Source organism: Neoarius graeffei, chromosome 5, assembly GCF_027579695.1.
Source record: "Neoarius graeffei isolate fNeoGra1 chromosome 5, fNeoGra1.pri, whole genome shotgun sequence".
NCBI classification, from domain to species: Eukaryota; Metazoa; Chordata; class Actinopteri; order Siluriformes; family Ariidae; genus Neoarius; species Neoarius graeffei.
Window position 1 is genome coordinate 26,253,194 of NC_083573.1, and position 25,257 is coordinate 26,278,450.

At 40.2% G+C, this 25,257-nt stretch overlaps 1 protein-coding gene across 1 annotated transcript in view; it reads right to left on the reverse strand.

Annotated features, from left to right (window-relative positions):
* Window positions 1-23,024, reverse strand: part of adar (adenosine deaminase RNA specific) — a 42,956-nt gene extending 19,932 nt beyond the window's left edge. Inside the window, exons 1-4 of the mRNA XM_060921449.1 lie at window positions 22,940-23,024; window positions 979-3,066; window positions 585-786; window positions 314-462 (exon numbers count right to left, since the gene is read on the reverse strand). Of these exons, the coding sequence (XP_060777432.1) occupies window positions 314-462; window positions 585-786; window positions 979-2,939 (2,312 nt within the window). The 5' untranslated portion in view covers window positions 2,940-3,066; window positions 22,940-23,024. The remainder of the gene's footprint in view (window positions 1-313; window positions 463-584; window positions 787-978; window positions 3,067-22,939) is intronic.
* Between the last annotated feature and the right edge of the window lie 2,233 nt (window positions 23,025-25,257).

The window sequence follows — 25,257 nt, forward strand, 5'->3', positions numbered from 1 at the left end:
ACTCTCGGGGTGTGTGTGTGTGTATGCATACACACGCACACACACACACCGCAAAGAGACAACAATAGTGTCTTACTGATGTCTATTGGAAATCAATAGAAATCCCAGGCTAATTATTTCTATGGTCAAAGTTCACCTAAATAAAGCAGCCAGCAAAGTGAAAACAATTGCTACCAGAAAAAAAAAAAAAAACCCACACACGCTCCTTTCACATCCAGCCTACAAAAATTGTAAATGCTATAGCTAAATTAAATTGTAGATGTCAGCTCTACACTTCAGGGAATATAAACATGAAATTTTTCAATACTCTTACCGTGGGTCATGCGCCGGACCCTCCTGCCCAGTACTGATGAACTCAATGGCGTGGCCACTACGTTGGCTGTGCTCCATTAGAACAGAAACAGGGTTCTTGCCACCTGGAAGGGAGCGAGCCAAGGCCTTTGGGGTCTCCTCCAAATTCTCCTTCAGAAAAAAGTAGGGGTGGGGGGGAAATAGCACAATGTGTACACGACGGTACTTGAAAAACTTAATTCCAGCATTAACGTAAATCGCATCGAGAACCTCACAAATGAACTGAGACTCACAAATGAATCCTCAGCATAATCATTCAGCTCTGCTAATGGTACTGCAGGCTGCTCGGAGTCATCCTCCCCACTCGTAGCTCCCTCCAGCTCTTTGTAGAGAGCCCGAAGGGTCTCTGCCGCTGCAACCTTCTTTGCAACTTTCTTGTTTGAGGCTTCAGCTGGTGGGAACCGACGTCCATCGAGCATCACTTGCATACGAAACCTGGGGAAACAGTTCATTGGAGGGAAACAAACACATCAAACTACTTTTCTCTTTCCCTCATCACTACACTAAATCAGTTAAGGCTGCTATATTTGTATAAACCCTGAGATAAGCACAAATCAGATGGTTATGAATCAAAAATACATGAACACTCAATGGAATAAACAATGAAAACTTTCCATGATAGCTAACCTGGGATTATGTGAGGGTCCTGACTGTTCAAGTAGGAGGAACTCGCAGTTGTAGCCAAGGTACTGTGCATACTCCATCAGGCCACTGACAGGGTTCTTGCTGAGTGCTAGTCTTAGCTTCTGCAGTTTGCTGGTCTCCATATCCTGGGCGGGAGGAAGAGGTGCTGCCAGGGACACGGCCACCTCTGATCGGATTGTGTTCAGGAATTCTGGGATATCGTCTGACGCCCACTCGGAGTGCCCCCCATTCTTGTCATCAGCCTGGAAACATGAAGCATCATGGGAGGAGTACTGGACAGACATGAGGTCGTTGTCATCTGAGGGAATTTTTTCAACTGTAGAATCCATATCAGAATGTGACTGCTTTTCAAGCATTCCATTCCCAAATGTGCTGTCTTTGTCACATGTCTGACTTGTTGGGAGGTCCTCCCAGTTCACTTCTTCCAACAACCCAGATCCACACAACATCTGTGAGGTTGTCTGTGCAGCATTCACTGGGCCTGGTGTTCCACAAAGCTCTGACTCGACAGCGACAGCTGCTTTCCGTTGTCGGTCCATCTTCTCACGCTGGTGAGTAGACAGCTCCCAAGCAGGTGACATACTTCCTGAGGTCAACTTCCTAAGATCGCCGTGCTTTTCCATGGCATATAGTGTAGAATTAACCTGCTTGGCATTTCGCAAGCCCAGATTTTTGGCAATCATCAATGCATTGGCTTGGCCAGACTCATGAAGGAACTGCAGGATCTGCTCCTTGGTGTCCTTTGCTTCCATAGTTGTGGAAAGACCCGATTCCTTTTCCGTGGATGAAAATCTAGCTACAGTCTGGTCAGAGTTCAGAACTTCAGAGGAACTTTCTTTTTCAGAGTCTTCAGATTCCTCACTGGAATCACTATTGGCCTCTGTAGTGGTTGATGTTGCACTGGTCACGTTGCTGGATGGTTTTACCTCCTCACTATTACCCTGGTTTTGTTTTATAAATGTAGGGTGAGCAAACTTATCAGTTTTTGATCTAAACTGGGTTCTCCCGTGGGAGGATTCAGCGTCACCTTTTCTACACAGTCGCCAGAGAGGTGGAGTCCCTTCTACCTTCTCTGCTTGGTTTAAGTTGGATAAAGCGTACAGTGCCTGGTTAATAATCTTCTTAGGCAATCGAAACCTTTTTGCCAAGACCCTGGCCTGGATGGTTTCACCTGGCTGCAATGAGGCCAAAGAACTGAGGACCTGCTTTTGGATTTCAGGGGTCAGCTGCAAGAAATATCTACCTGAGGGAACTGAACGGGAAGCCGTACTCCTAGAACTACCAGAGGACGAGTTCTCTAGTGACAGAGCACGAAAGGCTGAGGACAGTGAAGCGGCGTCACTGTCCACCCGGCCGTCACACGGATACTGATTGTTCTGGCTTCTTAAGTGCTGTTGCTCCCAGCCAGCCTTAGGTCCAGGATGGTACCTGGTATTAATCCCTTTCTCCCAACCTGGCCTGCCTCGATTATAACCACCTCTTCTTGCGTAGCTGCTAGGCTCTGAGGAACTATAATATCTTGGCGGAAGCTGGGGAGAACTGCTGAGGCGTTCGGACTGGAGTGGCACAAACGCAGGTGCCTCAGCACTCTGCCCTCTAAGGAACAGAATTTGCTGCTGGCGAAAGTCTGCTGCTTCGTCACCACAAGCTCCTCTATTTGACTGGGACCTCTGAACTTGCACTCGGGAAGGTCTAGGCAACGGAGATGAAAAAGGATTTGGAGGCAGAATAGGACCACTGGGAGAAGCTCCAGGAGGGCCAGTGGATGAATAAGGAGGGGGATGCTGGAACCTGCCCAAGCTAGCGTTGGGATTTGGGGCCTGAGGGGTTCTGGGGTGAGCTGGGAAATTTTGTGAGAAGAATCCTTGACTGGATTTGCTCTGGTCGGATGGGAGGGAGAATTGCTGGTACTCTTTGGAGTGCCCACCTCTACCTCTGCTCATAGCGCAGGGGTGGAGGACAAAGGAGCTCACTGCCTGCTGGCTTTAGGTGAATGTCAACACAAGGATCAAGACTGCAACAAAATACTGAAGAGTGTATTATCTGGATACCTTCACAGCACAGCTTCACCTGGTAAGAAATAAAACAGGTAGGTGTAAGCACACAAAAGTAGCCAAGAATGGAGGATAATTTTTTTCCTTATTTTTGCATAACTTCATGGCTTGGTCAATAATCCTGGCTGTAACATGAACGATGGGTTTAATATTAACATGCTTGTTCTAATATGTTATTGTCTCTATAGTATCAGCTCATATACAGGGACATGTATGGTGTACACAACCTAATCTAATAAGCAATTAAATTGTGTGCAGTGATCTTTATTAATAATCAATAAATTAAATGTTTTAATAATTGGCAAACTGCTGTCATATAAGCGGAATAAAGCACTCTTGGCTGTACAGTTATAAGAAAATAACACCACCATATGAAATTATGACATCATCCTGGCATGGATTATTATGTATAATCACATGGGTTGTCATGTGTTACTCCTTACTTAATACATGTAAAAATTAGACCAATCTGACTGCACATTTTTATTCAATTCTCAGGCTACTGTAATTCAATAATATGATAAAAGGTCCTTGGATTAATTATTCATATTTTTTGCTCCAAGCAGGTATTACACATTCTCATGGGGATGGAAAAGTGAGACATCCTGTCAAAGAAAAGCAGAGATGGGGGAAGGACAAGAGCACACAACAGGACATCCTGTCCCACTGTATTTATTTAAAAAGGAAATAAATAAATAATTAAAAAAAAATACATATGTACACACACACACACACACACAGGTGTTTTATCAGTCCAACAATTAATTTATATATGAGGATAAAACACAATACAATACAGTTTTTTTTTTAAATAGTGGACTCCCATAAAGGACCGTATTCTGAACAAGAAGTGTGATGTTCCACTTCTGTTTTTCCTCTTGCACATCTTTCAAGATGGTAAGGAAATATTTCTTCAGGTGTTTTATCAGCCCAATTTTTTTTTTTAGGTAAGGATAGGGCTAGACCACATGATACTGATATTATATAATAAATAATGTCCCAATACACCTTTTTGCAGATATATTTTTACATTTTAAATTAAAAAAAAAAAAAAAAAAAATTATAAATTGACTAGAGGCCACTGAAGAGACGTCATGTCACCAAAAATTAGAAATTAGATGAGATAACAACAGAAATTCAAGCTGCGTCATGTGCTACGGGAAGACTTATGGCCCTTTTCCACTACCCTTTTTCAGCTCACTTCAGCTCGCTTCAGCTCACTTCAGCCCGACACGGCTCGCGTTTCGACTACCAAAAACCAGCACGACTCAGCTCGTTTCAGCCCTGCTTAGCCCCTAAAACTCGCACCGTTTTGGGGTAGGGCTGAAGCGAGCCAAGCCGTGCTGACTGAGGCTGGGGGCGTGAGCAGACACTCCCCTGTGCACTGATTGGTGAGGAGGAGTGTCCTCACATGCCCACACACGCCCCGCGAGCGCGCTGGGATCTGTAAACACCGCAAACCCGGAAGAAGAATTACGAATTACGAGAATTTCTGAAGCCTTATGCGCCTCGCCTCATCTATACGCTCTTGCCAGTATCTGTTGGCGTTGTCAAGCCACAGCACCAAGACCAGCAACACTAACGACTCCATGTCCTCCATGTTTATTGTTTACTATTCGGGTCGTGAGACTACTGCTTAAAAGCTCACTGAATCAGTGACATACAGAGCATCGTGGACGAGTTCGCGGAGCGCAAGGCTCGTCGTATGCCCTTCAAATAATGCGCGCAGTAGGCTATTGATGTTTTATTATGAGCCATGTACAGTATGTCGCCTAATGTTTTTTTGTTTCTGAGTTACATGCTCGTTTGAAGGACTTAATGTACAAAATAACATAGTTGCACCCCGTAGTGTTGAAATTGGTAAACACAGTGCATTCAGTGAGGTTTGCACCGCCCTCCTTTTATTTCTGACTCTTCCTGTCACCGTTGCAACCTCTGAGCGCTCATTCGTATGCCCTTCAAATAATGTGCGCAGTAGGCTATTGATGTTTTATTATGAGCCATGTACAGTATCCTAATGTTTTTTGTTTCTGAGTTACATGTTCGTTTGAAGGACTTGATGTACTAAATAACATAGTTGCACCCGGTAGTGTTGAAATTGGTAAACACCGCAGTTGCGGACATTTTGTAGCCTAAAATGATGTTATGATAAGCTTTAATAAAGGGTCCGGTCATTTGCCCCGCCCCCGGCCCGGCTCTGACTTGTTCCGCCACTGTCACTGATGTCACTGTTTGCGCTGCTTAACGACATCACATGACGTCCACCCACTTTCGCTAACTCCACCCAATGTGTCCACCCACTTCCAGCCAGCACGGTTCAGCGCGGTTGTAGTCGAAATGCAACTCCAACAGCCCCGCTCAGCTCGACTCAGCTCGACTCGGCACGGCACGGCTCAGCCGCGTTTGTAGTGGAAAAGCGGCATTAGAGACAGAGTCTTTGACTGTCGAGACTTGACAACATAAACCAAACTTAAAAGCAGACAATGTGTCCTTCCTCTAATGAAGCACGGGAGTGAGACCTGAACGCTATACCACCATCACATCAAGCTTCTGAGAATCATCCGCTAATGACATCTTAGGCCCATTCTTAAAGATCAAATGGGATCACAAGGTCACAAATGATCAAGTGTTGGATCAGGCTAAAGCCACAAATATCGAGATATCTGTTCCTGATGAAAATTTGCGCTGGATGGGTCATGTTGTTTGCAAGCCAAATGAACGTCCAGTCAAAGCACTTCTATATGGTGAGCTGTCAGAAGGCTCCAGGAAGGTTGACCGTCCTTTTCTTTGATTCAAGGACACAGTGAAAAATATCCTAAAAGCGTGGAAGTGCTCTTGACTCATGGCAAGATATGGGCAGTTTTAAAAAAAACAACACACTATATACAGTACACACACACACACACGTTTTCCCTTTCACAGGCAATTTTTTTGACCATGGTAGCAAAAACTGCATAAAGCTATTGTAACTTATAACTTTTACTAATAAGATCATTATGACGGAAAGGACATAATTTTGCCAGAAATTTGGACATGGTTTACTTCAGGTTGTGTAGTTTTTCACAGAGAAATTATACACTTTAATATATATGTCAATACAAATTTTTTTTTTGAAAAAGTACATCAATAAGTATTATAAAACCAAAGTGGGTTTTGATACATTAAAGCCTAAATTTGGTGTCAGAAAGGACTTTTTTTTTTTTGACGGAAAGATCATGCAATTTTTAAAACACCGATATCTGTAGTATAGCTCCAGCAGAAAAGTTAGTCTTAATAAATATTACAGCAGTGTGGGAAATAAGGCCAGACTGGCAGACAGTGACCAGTAATTATTGCATTTGTCCACCTGTATTTCAAAAGCATTGGACTGGATGGCCAATAAGAAATAATCAGGACTCAACATTAGCAGTAGCAATGGACGGGGCAACTAAACGTTTGGTCCAGACAAGTCAAATCCGCACCTGCTTGTCTGATGGGACTTGCTGCCAACTCTCCAGGACGTTCCAGGAGTCTCCCGCATACTGATACACTCCCTGAGAGAGTGTGCAAGTGCATGCTGATTGCTCCGTCTTGCCAAGTAGACCAGTCAGTGTTCTATGTGGGTGGGCTTTACATGTTCTCTCTCGGACAGAGAGGCACAACAGGCACCTCCCTCTCGCTGAGTGGCACACTGAATAAAGACAATAATAATACACTCAGTATTCACTGTTTTTATTGCATGATGCATTCGAACTAGTGTTTTAGGGTTGACAGTATCCGATTGATCCAGTCAGCTGATTAAGAGTTCAGTTTATATGAATCTTTGCAGTACAGTATTATGTTAAGTGGCAAACTGCCAATCAATTATTATTATTATTATTATTATGTGCATTTTTTAAATTCATAATGACATCATAGTCATATGCTTTGGAGGATGCAAATTTATATTTTAATAGAGTTTTTATTTTCCTCTAAGTTCTAGTCCAGCAGATTTTAGTCTGAATGCCAAATGATATGACCACGTCTAATTCGGAGTCATTTTAAAAGTCATTTTGTTACAAAGTTACTTGGAATCTCATAATTTTAACTCTAGTATGTAAGAATAGTTGTATTGTTAATTACAAAATGTATTATAGACTTATTATAAAAACATAGTATAAAAAAAAATAGTCATTGTTTACATCATGTTTCATGAATGCTATTATAGTATCTATATACTGTAACCAACTGGAACATCCTTGCCCCCCATACTTTTTTCTGGACATGGAACTGACTTGTGTGTACTACTGTTTTCTTGGGTAGAACTTTAAGCATGCATCTTCCAACATTTTCTTGTAAATTATATTTAATTTGTCGTATAATTAGCAACTAACGTCTAGTGTAATTTGGCCTTTTAAGATCACAAAAATGTGCCTGGAAATAGCTGAGAAGCCATCTCCAGGCATCTAAAGCCCTTCAGCTTCCAGGGCCTGAAGGCAGGCCCCGGACCCCTGACCGCATTGTTCCAGGCCTTTGGCCCATCATTCAGACAGGCTGAAATTTGGACAGACAACATTTCAGACTTGTCTGTCCTGCGACAGTCTGCTTAGAATTCCTTATTTCCCCACACTGTTATAGCATGATCTATTTACATTCTGAGTGCCACATTTGAAGAAAACTGATCGAGAAATCGGACTGATGTGCTTCACAAAATGCATGCTTCTCACCTCGCCTCGGTGCTTTGACGCTGGATGATTCAATGACCAAGTCGCCTTGAACTTGTCATAGAGAATCTTTTTTCCTTTGGAGTTTTCATTGTTTGCGATCACCAGTGTGTTTGGTATTTTACATATACTGGCCTGATTTAACATGTGAGCTCATTGCCAACTGGCTAGAACTATAATGAGAACCAATGCAATAGATTCAACATTATTGCGCCATTCCACTGGCTCTCGGCTTCACTTAATGTGACTACTTGACACAATATATCAGAGTTCCTGCTGGCGCTCATTACACTCATCATTGATGAACATAATCCATCAGTGACGAAGAGAAATTTACTAGCAGTCGTCACAGTGATGAATGTATTTGTCATCATTATCATAAGTCATCTTTTCTAGAAATCCCTCCACAAACCCCCCCGTTTGCTGAAATCTAACCGCAGTGAAGAGACGGCAGGAAGCTCAGAGTGTAAACAGTGAGCACATGCTTGTGACAAATAAAAATCGACCACACATAATGATCAAATGAGCACCAAGCTTTTGACCAATCGCAGTACGTCTTAATCGGCCTGGTGTGGTGGTGTAATTCTCTGCGTAAACCAAACAATGGTGCAGTTTAGGCTGATTTTTTTTTTTTTGAGCAGTCTTCTTCAAGCACTGAAGATGATTTAAGGGCTGAAACAGCATCCAAGTGTGCCTGCCTAGTGCCCCAACCAATCTCAGGAATACAAGGGCCAGTTTTATTTATATATATATATATATATATATATATATATATATATATATATATATATATATATATATATATATATATATATATATATAATGCCTAAGTGAAAGTGCCGACCAAAGGGAGCTACGTTTCGGTGTTATAGCCCCCGGGTATTTTTGCCCTCAGAAAAAGTAAGAGATTAATAGAAAACAACTGACTTGGATGTCATCTGGGATTTTGAATGTTGTAATATAATAATGTAGGTTAGAACTGATGTCTTTGTGGTCCTAAAGGAGAGATATGCGAGTGAGAAATGATACATTTTTATTAAACCGATGATTAATTTTACTAGTGACATTAAGTCAACTGACACATGCCTCAGTTTCCTGAGACATTACAGTTGCTGATGATAACTTAATAAGGATACAGAAACTGAAATGAACAACACAATTTTGCAAAAATCACTGATAAAGATGTCGTAGTCTTTGAATGTGTATGGGTGATAATATTACCTTGTAAAAGTTAGATATAACCTCGCCAACCTATCACTGCCAATCTCCCTTAAAAAAAATATACAGTGGTGCTTGAAAGTTTGTGAACCCTTTAGAATTTTCTATATTTCTGCATAAATATGACCTAAACCATCATCAGATTTTCACACAAGTCCTAAAAGTAGATAAAGAGAACCCAGTTAAACAAATGAGACAAAAATATTATACTTGGTCATTTATTTATTGAGGAAAATGATCCAATATTACATATCTGTGAGTGGCAAAAGTATGTGAACCTCTAGGATTAGCAGTTAATTTGAAGGTGAAATGAGAGTCAGGTGTTTTCAATCAATGGGATGACAATGAGGTGTGAGTGGGCACCCTATTTTATTTAAAGAACAGGGATCTATCAAAGTCTGATCTTCACAACACATGTTTGTGGAAGTGTATCATGGCACGAACAAAGGAGATTTCTGAGGACCTCAGAAAAAGCGTTGTTGATGCTCATCAGGATGGAAAAGGTTACAAAACCATCTCTAAAGAGTTTGGACTCCACCAATCCATAGTCAGACAGACTGTGTACAAATGGAAGAAATTCAAGCCCATTGTTACCCTCCCCAGGAGTGGTCAACCAACAAAGATCACTCCAAGAGCAAGGCGTGTAATAGTCCGCGAGGTCACAAAGGACCCCAGGGTAACTTCTAAGCAATTGAAGGCCTCTCTCACATTGGTTAATGTTAATGTTCATGAGTCCACCATCAGGAGAACACCGAACAACAATGGTGTGCATGGCAGGGTTGCAAGGAGAAAGTCACTGCTCTCCAAAAAGAACATTGCTGCTCATCTGCAGTTTGCTAAAGATCACATGGACAAGCCAGAAGGCTATTGGAAAAATGTTTTGTGGACGGATGAGACCAAAATAGAAATTTTTGGTTTAAATGAGAAGCGTTATGTTTGGAGAAAGGAAAACACTGCATTCCAGCATAAGAACCTTATCCCATCTGTGAAACATGGTGGTGGTAGTATCATGGTTTGGGCCTGTTTTGCTGCATCTGGGCCAGGACGGCTTGCCATCATTGATGGAACAATAAATTCTGAATTATACCATTGAATTCTAAAGGAAACTGTCAGGACATCTGTCCATGAACTGAATCTCAAGAGAAGGTGGGTCATGCAGCAAGACAACGACCCTAAGCACACAAGTCATTCTACCAAAGAATGGTTAAAGAAGAATAAAGTTAATGTTTTGGAATGGCCAAGTCAAAGTCCTGACCTTAATCCAATCGAAATGCTGTGGAAGGACCTGAAGCGAGCAGTTCATGTGAGGAAACCCACCAACATCCCAGAGTTGAAGCTGTTCTGTAAGGAGGAACGGGCTAAAATTCCTCCAAGCCGGTGTGCAGGACTGATCAACAGTTACTGGAAATGTTTAGCTGCAGTTATTGCTGCAGAAGGGGGTCACACCAGATACTGAAAGCAAAGGTTCACATACTTTTGCCACTCACAGATATGTAATATTGGATCATTTTCCTCAATAAATAAATGACCAAGTATAATATTTTTGTCTCATTTGTTTAACTGGGTTCTCTTTATCTACTTTTAGGACTTGTGTGAAAATCTGATGATGTTTTAGGTCATATTTATGCAGAAATATAGAAAATTCTCAAGGGTTCACAAACTTTCAAGCACCACTGTAAGCCTCAGGAAAACTGGACTTAGCCTCCGGTCTGTTCAATAGCTAGAATAGAAACGGCCCTGGTCTAACTAACGCATGATGAAAACCGTGGTGTCATTCTGTATTCAGTTCATAAATCAACAGGAAATTCAGATTCTTTCAGTGTCTTTTGTTCCCAGATTCTTCTCGACTCTGTTCTATTATAAATCAAGTTTTGAAGTAAAGGCTAAAAGGGAGTCCTAATACCTCTTTTGAATAATTCCATGCTAAAATAACCTAAAATAAGCTCAAACTAAAGAGGTTTATTTTAGCTTGATGGTGCACAGGGCGCCCAAAATCAAGTCTCTCTCATATGCTGGAGTGGAGCCCAAATTTTGTATGTAATGGAGAGGCCTAGCTGTACAAATATTTGAATTGTGCTAGTTTGGCTGGTATAAACCTGTATTAAGTCCACTTTAAGTCAGTAATGAAGAAAAAAAATACAAACTAAGAAAAAGAATGCTTTTTATTTTTCAAGGAAAAAAGTGGAGAATATTTTTCAGAACCCGGGGGAACTCTGGAAAAATTATAGCTATTCCTTGTGCTGAAAACAGCTGAAGTGAGGTCAGAAGAGCGAATTCAACAGGGTTCACTGATTATTCTATATTTTTTTTAGAACTAAGATCAGTAGGTGGTATTCACCTCTCAAAATCAGTCGAGTTGGCAAGTACGGTATAGAGAGTTCGCTGATGTGATATTAAAATTTTAAAATGTAAAAAAAAAAAAAAAAAAAGGAATATTTTTAAAAAAGGAATGTTTTACCATTAAATTTTGTATTGTTTCCAAATATTTCTAATGATTAAAAAAAAGTAAAATAAATTTTACCACATTTATTAGTAATAAAATAATTTTTTTTTTTTTTTAAATGCAACACTACTGTACTGCAGGCAGTCTATGAGCAAACCCACAATACTATGCAAAAGTCTTAGGCACCCTATTTTTTTCCATACAAACTGTCATCGTTTTCTATTTTGGGATTTGTACATTATCGAGTGAGTACAAAAACATTTTAAAAGTTCCAAATGTTCATTTTCCAGTACAAAATTAAACGTCACAGGAAAAAAAAAAAAAAAAGTTTGTATCTGAGCAGCATAAGAGAGCACTTTTCAGATTAAAAAAAGAAAACATAATGAAGGCTACTGGGTTTTTCTGCAAAATTAAGAAGCAAGTGTGACAGTCAAAATGTCCAGAAGAACTGTGGCTGCTTCTGCAAGATGCTCAGGAAAACCTACAGCTCATTTCCTTATCAAACTGCATTCATTGTATCCAAGACTACCATTTCTTTTTTAAAGCAAAGGGTTGTCATCATTGTACCGGAGACTACTTTTTTTTTTTAAAGCAAAGGGTCGTCTCACACCAAATATCGACTTTGTTTCATTTAGTATGGCTTCCTGGTGTTTACAGTATTTTTTAAATGTTGAAACATTTCAGTTCATTATTTTTAAGTCATTTTTGGTCTCCAGGATTTCTTTACATGTGCCTAAGACTTTTGCACATCATGATACATCTATATTGGGTCATACTGCCCCCCCTGCAGGTAAGAGAATGAGACAAAGCTCCAGTATAAAGCACTTTTTTGTTGTTACCATAAATAAAGACAATTTATGAACCACCTCTTTACCTGTTGACAAATGCATGTTTCTGTAGTAACCCTGTGGTAAGAAATCACTGTAGCAACACTAACTGAGTCTCTTGACAGAGTTATAACAACATTTGCATTCAAAGAAATGTAAATAGAAATGAATGCTCACACATACGTACCGGAAATGAAGGAGTTTACAAAAAAAAAATGGAGGAAATGTCAAAAAGCATGCAGCCTCTGGGCTAATAAAACAAGCAGCAAGCTGAATTACTAGGTCTGTGAGCTAAAACAAAACTACAACGCTGGCTACTTTAATCCAAAGTACTGAACAACAGAAAAACAAAACACGCGTTTGTTATTAGTCAGAACAGACTCCAAGTCTAAACCAGTGACCAATTACAGTACAAAATGTCTGTCTATTTCTATCAAGGCACGTTTAAAACAAAGTAGACGGCGTCTGGGGGGGGACAAAACACTACTAAACTATGCTGTTCTTGATTAACGAAACCACGCGGCTGCTGTAACGTGAAGAAAACGACGCCGATGACTTTCACTTTCCATTCTTCTGAACTGGCTCGTCATTTTCGGAGGTTTAACAACAGCCGCCGTCGCCGCCAGGTGTCGCCAAAACGTAGATTTTGTCTCACACTAATCAACTTAATAACAAATGTGCGAGTGCATTAATAAACTTAATTAACTGTGCGCGTCACACCACATGCGGTGCAGAAAAAAAACAACTATGGCATTACAAATATATTTCTGACGTGTAGAGTCTCAGAGGGAGTTAAAAGATGATAGAGTTACAAAGGGCTTGTGTTGAGTGTTGCTCTTAATAAATATTTTATTAAAGGGTTGTTATAGCATTGTCAGTTACAGTGCTATTACTGCACAAATAGAGGTCCAGGTATTTTGGGGTTTGAATTAAATTACTAAATAATTATTCCAATTACAGACTTCCCACATGACATCAAGCATAGACGTTATATCTGTTTACCCATATGATCAGTGAGTACTTCACATCACTGAAATCTAAAAGAAAAAGCTAAACCGTGTTACACTTATTCTTGTCAGCAAAGTAACATCACACTAAAAAATATTACTGTCATACTACTCTGTGATGCAACTTTAAGGATAGCTTGTAAAATATTAAGCAATTATATACAGACTATTACATGGTTGCATGAAGACATGAAGTTTATCTTCAAGTGGTGAACATATTCATGAGTAAGTGAAGGAGTGAAAATATTTTCAAAACAAGAAGATAAACTTCATATCTTTGTTTAAATTTTAGTTTTGAACACCGTGTAATGTTATTTATATTATATGGACACATCCACAACAAATACAGAAGTTCAATCAAAATAATTTTAAGTTTGAACCGGTTCACCATTTTGACAACACGTGTCAAGTCAGCAGGAAAACACTGGAAGTGACGTCTCATTCTCATCTCATCTCATTATCTCTAGCCGCTTTATCCTTCTACAGGGTCGCAGGCAAGCTGGAGCCTATCCCAGCTGACTATGGGCGAAAGGCGGGGTACACCCTGGACAAGTCGCCAGGTCATCACAGGGCTGACACATAGACACAGACAACCATTCACACTCACATTCACACCTACGGTCAATTTAGAGTCACCAGTTAACCTAACCTGCATGTCTTTGGACTGTGGGGGAAACCGGAGCACCCGGAGGAAACCCACGCGGACACGGGGAGAACATGCAAACTCCACACAGAAAGGCCCTCGCCGGCCCCGGGGCTCGAACCCAGGACCTTCTTGCTGTGAGGCGACAGCGCTAACCACTACACCACCGTGCCGCCCGGAAGTGACGTCATCGGACTGAAATACTGGGAATTATTATACATACGGGCCACTTTTTCCATGGAATAAAAACCATGTATTCTATTCCCTTCTAGTGGGTTTATTGATGGCATGCAATATTATCATATCGCTTATCCTTCATGTATTACGCTACTCTCCCCAATGGAGAATTAGCATACAATATTATTATAATACTGCACGCTGTCAAGACAACACAACATCACACTTCGGAACTCACGTGAAAATCCAATGACAAAAAGCTTTTCTGCTGTGCATGCGCACAATCATTTCTTTGTTGGCTGGGAGAGAAGACGAGGCTAATCCAGTGCTCAGATTAAGCACCAAGTAAACAAACAAACAAACTAAATACGTGCTGAACACCCAAAAGGTTCACAAAACATATTTTTCACGCATATTTACAAGAGAAAAACATACCAACGGACATTGAAAAACTGGAAAAGACATGTTGGAAATGTAAAACTTCCGCACCAGCGAGTGATTGACAGTTTGTACACAAACATGGCCACGAGGTTTGCTTCATTAAAAGCGGAAAATTGAGAGAAATTTGAAAGGGAAAGAGGCACTGAACACCCGAAAGGCTACAAAAACTTCACTGGATATTCTTCACGCATATTTACAAGAGAAAAACATACCAGTGGACATCGAAAAAATTGGAAAAGAGAGCAATAGCAGAAATATTGTCAAAGTTCTACTTGGGGGTGAGGAAAAGTGGCAGAGACTTTTACAAGAGGACTTCACTCAGAAAAACCCTTTAGTTTTGAACAACTGCAATGTAACAATTAACTACGACCAAAAGTAACTTTGAACTTGAACTGTCTACCTGCATATAGCTTGTATATAAGTTGGGTTGTTGTTCAGGCTGTCTGGGCTTGTACCATTTTTATTGTTCGAACTTTGACTTTGTACATTGGATTGACAGAACATTGAATTACATTCGATCAGAATCAGCATTCAATATTGGTAAGTTACCCCCTGTTCTTAACTGTTTGTAAAATCTATAACTGTTCCATCGAATGTGTATGTATAACAACAACAACACATTGGCTGACTTTTTTCCATGGCATATCAGATATATTCCATTCAGCTACTCGTCTTCAACTCATTCAATATCATGCGACCTGAATGGAATATATCTGATATACCATGAAAAAAGCCAGCCAACATTATTTAAATGTCACTCAGATCTGTGATGGATTTTGTTTGAAAAATATGAGTTTTTCAACACAAGATGATAAACTTCACATCTTCAAGCCAACATGTAATTTTCTTTATCATCTAGACACATTCACAAACAAAAAGTACCCAAATTTATCAAAATTCACCGGTATCTTCATGAGTGACATATAGAGATTTATAATAAAATAAATTACTGCATGCCTTTTATGCCCCTGTGGAGAATCTCACAGAAAAAAACCACCCATTTAAACATATTGTAAAGGTTTAATGATACAGCGCTCAAAGATCCCCACCCCCAATAATGCCTTTATGAAGCCTGCATCAACTGCAATTCATCTTTAGGAGCATGCCAAGTTAGTGCATCTATTCTGTCACAGCGCTCCACCTTTTGCTACTCTTAACTGTCAGACACCTGTAAACCAAGATGCTCTACATTCATAACAGGTGTTGCAACTGTACTGCAAATCGCACCTATACTTTCTCACAATCTTGCAAACAAATAGTATGCATGCACTCTGAAATTTATGAGAATACTTATGGTAGAGATAGGTGTAGATAAGCGTACAGATTTAAGTTTTGGAAAATGTAAAGGTAAAAAATAATTCAAATACTAAATCTTGCAGTTTAGTAGGGCTGCACGATTCTGGAAAAAATGTGAATCATGATTTTTTTGCTTCGAATTGAGATCACGATTCTTTGGCACGATTTTTTTATACAAAATGTTTATTGCACAAAACAACAAAAAATATTCAAATGGTCATTCAAGTAGAGTATCAAACGTTTGAACAATAGGCTTGTTAGCAGGAGCTGCAGGAACTTTGCTTTGGCAGAGGCACAGTAGTAGTAGCAAAAAAAAAAAAATGAGATGTGGCTGATTTTTATTATTTATATTTATAATTTTTTATTATTGTTATTATTATTACTATTATTATTATTGTGACTTTATAAAGGAACTCACCTATTGCCAGATGGAGTCGATGTCCAAAACATTGGAGCCTGGTCCAATCGTTGAGGGAGACGGCTTTTACTATGTTTTGACCATTGTCTGTTGTGATGCAGGTCAATTTATCCTCGTTCAGACTCCAAGATGCGAGGGCATCTTTTAATCCCTGTGCTAGGGCCTCGCCTGTATGGTCTTCAGGGAAAAAAAAGCTGTCTGTAAGCACCGGCTTTTGATAGTGAAATCAGGCGCTATAAAATGAACCGTCAGGCTCAAATACGGTTCCATGGTCCGACTGGACCATAAATCAGACGTAGCGGAAAAATGATCGATTTCCCGCAATTCTGCCTCGACCACTGCCCGCTGTTTATTGTACATATCGGGGAGCGCAACGTTTGAAAAGAAGTTGCGGGAGGGGATAGAGTATTGTTTGTCGAGTGTGTTTATCATCTTCCGAAATCCCTCATGTTGTACAGTGTTTATCGGTGCCATATCTTTTGCCAGGTGATATGTGATAGCTGCTGTGATTTCCTTGTGTCTACTGGAGTTTGGTGGGTATGGCGTTGCATTGTACAAGGTCCTGGTTATTGTCGCCTGCATTTGTTTCTCGCCTTGTACGGCTTCATCACCTGAAACGTCACCTACTTTGTGGTGACGTTTCAGATGATTGTAGAGATTAGTGGTGTTGCCTTGCGGTGCTGCAACGAGGGCAGAACACACTTTGCAATGCACCTCAGACTGTTTGTCATCGTCTGGCTTAAACCCAAAATATTTCCACACCGCCGAATGCGAACCCTTTTTGGGCACAAGCTCGATTCAGGTCTTTGAGTGACTCTCGCCACTACCACCTGGGCTTTCTTCGCAATCCATTTCTTCTGCTTCTCTCCCTCACTGTTTCCACACACTCAACTGCAGGCGGGCTTCCTCCACTGACTGAATCACGTGTTGTAAAGATGCTTTACCATAGGTCGAGGGAGGAGTCAGCAGCAGTGCTGCCTTTAGGGGCGCTTGAAAAAATCCGGGAAGAAATGGGAGCATTTATTTGTGATGCCGCTTGTGAAATAAAATGCTTAAGAATCGCTGTGTTTCGAAATGAGATCACGCGTGTGTGTGTGTGTGTGTGAGAATCGAGATCGCGATTTTTTAACGATTTATCGTGCAGCCCTACAGTTTAGTTTATTTTTTGTATATAAAATCACTTCATTTTGCTTTTACTTAAGTTATTGAACTTATTTAAATTTATTTTATTTATTCTTTTTTAAGGACCATTTTATCTTCTATTTTTAAGACATTTACTTCTTCCTTGATTCAGGAGCTTGGGTGCAATTTTGAATTTCCCTCTGGGGATTAATAAAGTAATTCTGATTTTAACTTGCCTTGAACAAAACGCGTACTTTTTCCTTTATAAATATCTTCAGTATGAGTGGACAAATCCCGTGTTTTTTTCCAGACAGGCATGGAGAAGCAATGTACTTGTATACGGATGTAATGCAAAAAACGTTCCATGCATGCTTTCAGTAAAAACAAAACAAGTGTGTTACAATTGTCTTGGCTCTCTCGGTGTGCATAATAAGAAAACACTACATGCTCCCTCAGGTTATGAATACTTCAGGATGCAATACATTTAATTTCATGCTGGATTTTTGTGCCGCCAGGTTGGAGTTATATTTCACGTCTCTACAAGCGTCACCAAAATCCGTCTAATAAAGCATCTTTGGTATTGCGAGCTGCCTGCCTGAAACAAAACCCCGCCACCTGCAACTCTCTCAAATGCATAAAAGATGAAGACATGGCCACTATGAGGGACATGGCAGGGGGAAGCGATTCTTTTCTGATGCCAGAAACGGTGTTAACTCGCTCATTTATGGCTCCTTGACAGTCTGGACAGCGATGCTTTTCTGATGCCAGAAACAGTGTTAACTCGCTCATTTATGGCTCCTTGACAGTCTGGAAGCTAGTGTTTCTCTGTCCTGCTCCTGAATATTTTGGTGTTTTCCCTGCTCCTAGCTCATCAGCAACAACCCAGAACTAGGTGGAAGTTAGCGAGTTAGAAGAAGAGAACATACACATGGCAGTTTTACTCCAAATCCAGGGTCGAGGGGGGAAAAAACAAACAAACAAAACAACTCTACAGCATACTACAGATAAATTTTACTGAAGCATACTAACACGCTACGTTAGTATAAATAGCAGGGAATTGACTTAATCTACATCTATAGCATACTATATCTACATCTAGCATACTATATCTACATCTATAGCATACAATAAATAGTATACATAGAGTTTACCACGGCATACTACTGCACTAAACTGTACAAATAGCATGGAGTTCAGTGAAGCATACTACTGTACTATGTAGTATAGATAGCGTGGAGTTTCCTGAAGCATACTACAACACTACGTAGTATAAATAGCATGATGTTTACTGAAATATACTACAGCACTACATAGCAGAGAGTTTAGTGAAGCATACTACTGGACTACCTATACCATGTACTGCTGTAGGATGTTTCAGTAAACTCAATGCTATCTATTAGTGCTGTCAAAGTTAACGCGATAATAACGCAATCTCAATTTAACGCGATTTTAAAAAATAGTGCCGTTAACGCAAATTCTAATTTGGCCCTGCGAGTCACCCGTAGTTCCTGTTGAGGCTTGTCGCGCGCTGCTTCAATAAGAGTACGTGTGAGTGATGGAGAAAGGCATAGACATATAAACATCCTCGCCGCCATACTGGATGGGGCAAAGTGGAGATTCTTCAGCCGTCTCTGGTATAGCGTCTAGACAGTAGCCGAGAATAAAGATGCCTCATTCATGTGCTACGTTTAACTGTACCAACAGGTTTACCGTCCAAACGAGATCACATGGGATTACCTTTCACAGGTGAGACTGGAAAAATACTTTTCAATACTGTTCCTTCAGTCTTCAGTTTCCCAGCTCATCTCCACCGGGTAGGTGTAGAGTTATAAGCAGTGAGAATTAGATAATACAGTGCCACACTATGATGAACGTTTTTGAACTTATGATGAAAAATAAAAAAACATTGTTATCTGTTTTTTTCTTCTTTTATGGCAAATACTTCTCTTCAAAAGAAACTAATGAGTAAAATAAAACATTTTTTATTTTCAGTGATATGCACTTTATTTTTCATCCCTTGGTTTTCTCATCTAATATGGAAGTTATGGATGTCAGTGGCTGTGACAAGACGTGTTATGCTCTGCAATAAAAAAAAAAAAACATTGGTACAAAGCAAGCCCATTCACTTTATGCTGATAAGAGAATTACAATGGTTTTTCATGTGACAAAAATGTGCGATTAACTTGCGATTAATCACGAGTTAACTATGACAGTCGCGACATTAATCGCGATTAAATATTTTAATCGCTTGACAGCATTACTATCTATACTACATAGATAAACTCTCTGCTGTGTAGTATAAATCGCAAGGCGTTTACTGAAGCATAACACTACATAGTATAAACAGAAGTTACCGAAGCATACAACCACACTAAAGCATATAAATAGTTGTGTTAACTACAGTGCTCAATCCACATAGTATACTTTGACGCTATCAAGTACGAGTTTAAAAAAAGTTTTGTAATGTAGTTTTGAACATGGGTTACAGAAAGTACAGTGAAATGTCCCTTTCTTCTACAGTTATATTAAAACTACTGCACTCCAAGCTGCAGTTCATTTACCATTATTCTTACATTCATAGCAATGTTATATGCTTGTGAAAAGGCATTTGATTGCTAAGCATACTGTCTGATTAAACAAAACAGTCTGCTAAGACTGTGGAAACTATAAGAGATTATAGTTATCTACACTCACCAGCCACTTTATTAGGAACACCCGGCCACTTGCTGTTTTACGCAGTTCTCTAATCAGCCAATCCCTTGGCAGCAGCACAATGCATAAAATCATGCAGATACAAACCAAGAGCTTCAATTAATGTTCACTTCAAACATCAGAATGGGAAAAACTGATCTCAAAGTGAGACTTTCACTGTGGCATGGGTGATGGTTTCAGATTGACTGGTTTGAGTATTTCAGAAACTGCTGATCTCCTGGAGTTTTCACACACAACAGTCTCTAGAGTTTACACAGAATGGTGCGAAAAACAAAAAACATTGAGTGACAGTTCTGTGGGTAGAAACGCCTTGTTGATAAAAGAGCCCGGAGGAAAATGGTCAGATTGGTTCGAGCTGCCAGGAAGGATATAGCAATTCACAGCAACTCTTTACAACCATGGTGAGCAGAAAAGCATCTCAGCACGCAACAGCAGAACACCACACTGGGTTCCTCAAAAACAGGAATCTTAGAATCAAGAACAGGAATCTTAGAATCAAGAACAAGTTGGCCGGTAAGTGTATTTACATATTCAAGTTAGGAAATTAGATTTGTATGTTTCCCCAGGACAATATAGTAAGAATCTATAGTAAGAGAGCTCCAAGATGGCTCAGAGAGACATTTCACTGAAATTACATCAAAACAAGCTTCAAGTTTGAAGCTACTACTTTCTTATTTCACCACCAGAAAAAGAAAATACAAAAAAAAAATAAAAGCACATGACCTTGATCTGTGAATGAGACCCTTGAGATCTTCAACACTTCCTGTCACTGTAATACAGAGCACTTCACTGTCCATTGTGTTCTTTCTTAGCTTAGATAGCCAAGACGTGTATACATTTCACCCACATATTAAGATCTTCTCATCTCATCTCATTATCTCTAGCCGCTTTATCCTCCTACAGGGTCGCAGGCAAGCTGGAGCCTATCCCAGCTGACTACGGGCGAAAGGCGGGGTACACCCTGGACAAGTCGCCAGGTCATCACAGGGCTGACACATAGACACAGACAACCATTCACACTCACATTCACACCTACGGTCAATTTAGAGTCACCGGTTAACCTAATCTGCATGTCTTTGGACTGTGGGGGAAACCGGAGCACCCGGAGGAAACCCACGCGGACACGGGGAGAACATGCAAACTCCGCACAGAAAGGCCCTCGGGCTCAAACCCAGGACCTTCTTGCTGTGAGGCAACAGTGCTTACCACTACACCACCGTGCCACCCCATATTAAGATCTTAATAAAGCTAATTATTTCTTTTCATATATCCAGATCTGTGGCTCTGTCTTTACTACAAAGACCAATCTTTCACAATGGTCACCATATCAGATTAGACGCTCATGGTGCCATAAATTCTTGCTGTGTCTTGGTCATGAGACTGGCAACACTACAAATTTGACCCCAACCAATCATCATTCATGTCCTTGTGTGTTGCCTGAGACGAGGGTCAAGAAAATGTCAATCATGGCTACAGAAGGGATGTCAAGGGAAATATTGTAGGGGTTGTCAAACTAGGTGAGAAAATATAAAAATTGGCAAAACACGAGCTAGATTTTTGTCACGGTGTAGTAGGGAGTCTCAGATGCCACATTCTTGGATTACGTCACACTGGAAATGATTGTAACATTCATGTTTGGGCCGGAAGTTTGTGGGCCATGACAAAATCAGGCTGAATTTGCATAGTCTGCTCCAGGCATTAGACACATTTAAGCGAGCAACAGGGTCATGTTACTACAACACTGTCGCACACAATAATACTGAGCTCTTTGACAGCTGCGATGATCAGCTTCACAGCTGTCTAGATACGTGATCAACAATACTAAAACTCACATGTAAATCACTGCAACCAATGCAAAACAAATCAATTCTGTGGTGTACTAATAAAGTCCTGCACACGCTGAACTGATCGGTGTTGATAGTCTATAGATCAGAAAGGACCATTTTGTAGTGGAATAAACATGAACCCTGGCTAAATTTTTGTCTAACCGATTTTGTATTCACAAGATCAGTCAATTACTTGAAAATCCTGCAGTAATTCATTTTTACTCTGAGCATAGTCCAACACACCAAAATGACACTTACTGGTTGATATTTATCTGAAGTGTTGATTTGACACTTGGGTCAACTAAGCTTAATTACATCTGCAGTGAGAACAGACTGACAGAGTCTGAAGTATAACTTGGGTCTTAAGAAACTCGTCTTACGGTGTCTTATAGTTTAATTTGAACTTATAATTCCTTAAAAAAAAAAAACCTGTAGTAAATTAACTGATTTGAGGTAAGGCCTTTGTTGAGCAGTGTTACCGTAAAACCACTAAATTTTCTACTCCGTACTGTACTGTACTATGTACACTGATACTGCGAACTGCATGTTAATTTGGCTGTTTATTCATTTAAATATACATTTTGTTTTATAAATGCTATAACAACCAGCGCTCGCGCGCACACACACACACACGTTATATAATAGGGTTGTGTTGGAGGTTTGCTTTCTCTTTGTTATTACCTTCAGCGCTGCTACTGTTAAGTGTCTAAAAGCGGCGCACACGGATTTTACACGCGTCTATATTTCCCGTGATTTATAAGAAGTCCGGCTACCACGTTTTAACTACAGTTTAATGACTTTTTTCAGCCTGCAAAAAGTGTGATTTAAAGCTACAAAACACATATCTGGTCCTAATATCATCACGCATCGTGCAGCTGCTGCGAGCTAACCGCGTTTTTTTCCTTGACTTGCTCCTGCCTTGTTCAGCCTCGAGCGCGCCATTGCAGCAGCGGCATCCTTCTGTTTTCCTTCCTCAAGTCCTTCATTTCACTCACTTTCACTCGCTACACACGATAACTAACACCACATGACATGAACCCGACAACCAAGGAAGCGGGCTTTCATGCACTTACCGACCTCAAACAGCGAACAGGCTCACAGCCGCTCAGTACAACAGAGCAGAAGACCGCGCGCCACTAGGACAGGACAGCAACTGTACGTCATATTAGTGCGACAAACGCTTGCTAATGACGTCAGCGAGTCCGAGACGAGAGTACGCCTTCAAGATGTTTGTGTAGAGGGCATTTTCAGTTGAGGCGTTTAGTGCTGTGCAAGTTTTAGGCGTATGTAAAGAAATGCTATTGACCAAAAATAGCTTAAAAGCAATGAAATTCAATGTTTCAACATTAAAAAAATACTATAAACAGCAAGCCATAATAAATGAAACAAAGTCAAGATTTCGTGTGAGACGACTCTTTGATTAAAAAAAATAATAGTAGTCTCAGGTAAAATGAGTGCAGTTTTATAAGGAAATGAGCTGTAGGTTTTACTGAGCATCTTGCAGAACCAACCACAGTTCTTCTGGACACTCGCTTCTTAATTTTGCACCAAAACCCAGCAGCCTTCATTATGTTTTCTTTTTTAATCTGAAAAGTGGTCACTTATGTAAAATGCTGCTCAGATAACTGGAAAACGAACATTTGGAACTTTAAAATGTTTTTATACAGGCTCGATAATGTAAAGGGAAAAAAATCTATAACAAAGTTTGGATGAAAAAATGGGGGGGCTAAGACTTTTGGCCAGTATTGTACACACAACCGTGCAAGTGTTTACATTTTGCTGTGGAGCGAAGATGCCTTCAAAAATAATGAAATCTTTCTGCATTTAAAACAAAATACTATAAAGATCAGTAAACAGTAATAAATGAAACAAAGTCAATATTTGGTGTGAAAACACTTTGCTTAAAAAAAATAGTAGTCTCAGGTACAATGAGTGCAGTTTTATAAGCTGTAGGTTTTACTGAGCATCTTGCAGAATCTTCCACAGTTCTTCTGGACACTGTCACTTCTCAATTTTGTAGCAAAACCCAGTAGCCTTCATTATGTTTTTTTTTTTGGCCAAAAATTGTGTCTTATGTACAGTAATATGCTGCTTTCTTTATTGGTTTACAAACATTTTTCTTAACACTTAATTTTGTGCTGGAAATCTAGTGTTTTTATACTGACTTGATAAAGTCACACACATCACATCACATTATCTCTAGCCGCTTTATCCTTCTACAGGGTCGCAGGCAAGCTGGAGCCTATCCCAGCTGACAACGGGCGAAAGGTGGGGTACACCCTGGACAAGTCGCCAGGTCATCACAGGGCTGACACATAGACACAGACAACCATTCACACTCACATTCACACCTACGGTCAATTTAGAGTCACCAGTTAACCTAACCTGCATGTCTTTGGACTGTGGGGGAAACCGGAGCACCCGGAGGAAACCCACGCGGACACGGGGAGAACATGCAAACTCCGCACAGAAAGGCCCTCGCCGGCCCCGGGGCTCGAACCCAGGACCTTCTTGCTGTGAGGCGACAGCGCTAACCACTACACCACCGTGCCGCCCTTGATAAAGTCATAAAATAAAAATCTTTTAAAAAAAGTTTATAGGCTACTAAAGGAAAAAAAAAACAAAGTGCCTAAGACTAGGTGTACAGCGGAATTCAAAAGCTTGCATACCTGGATTAAAAAAAAAATCATTTATCCTTATTTTACAGTGAATTAAAAATTGAGAGAATTTCAGCATGTTCACAACAAAATGAGAGAATAACCTTCCACCGTTATATTAATTTATATAATCGCATGAGAGTGATGCAAACCTTTGAACTGAAATGTTCACAAACCCAGGACTTGCTACCTCAGCTCAGCCTTCTCAGATAATATCGTAAATATACTGACACACTTATTATTCAGATTATCTACTCTTCTGATTCACTACTCTTGGGTTTCAAGTCCTATTTGTTCGTTAATTGTTAACAGCCTGATACAATTCTCGAGGTTAGGGTCAGTGACATGTGACCTGAAGAAAGCAATACTGCTGTAACTAATCCCCTTCACTATTTATAAGGCTGGTCGCTACAACATTGCTTTTTTCTGAGTTGACGCCTCCCTTCTTACATTTAATCCCTGGTGTGATACATGATAGAGCCGTTTCTGCCTATGCCCACTCTTCATACACACACACACACACACACACACACACACACTCCCTAAAACACAGTGTATGATATAATGGATGTTCATTTTACATTTACATGCACATTATGCCATTATATAATTACAGCTGAAGAGTTTGATGCTATTGACTTGAAGCAAGTTCCATCTAATGCAGGCAGAGATTATGATTTGAATTGGCTACAGGACAGTTTTTAGAATTCGTCTGATCTTATTGCTTGCATCACAACT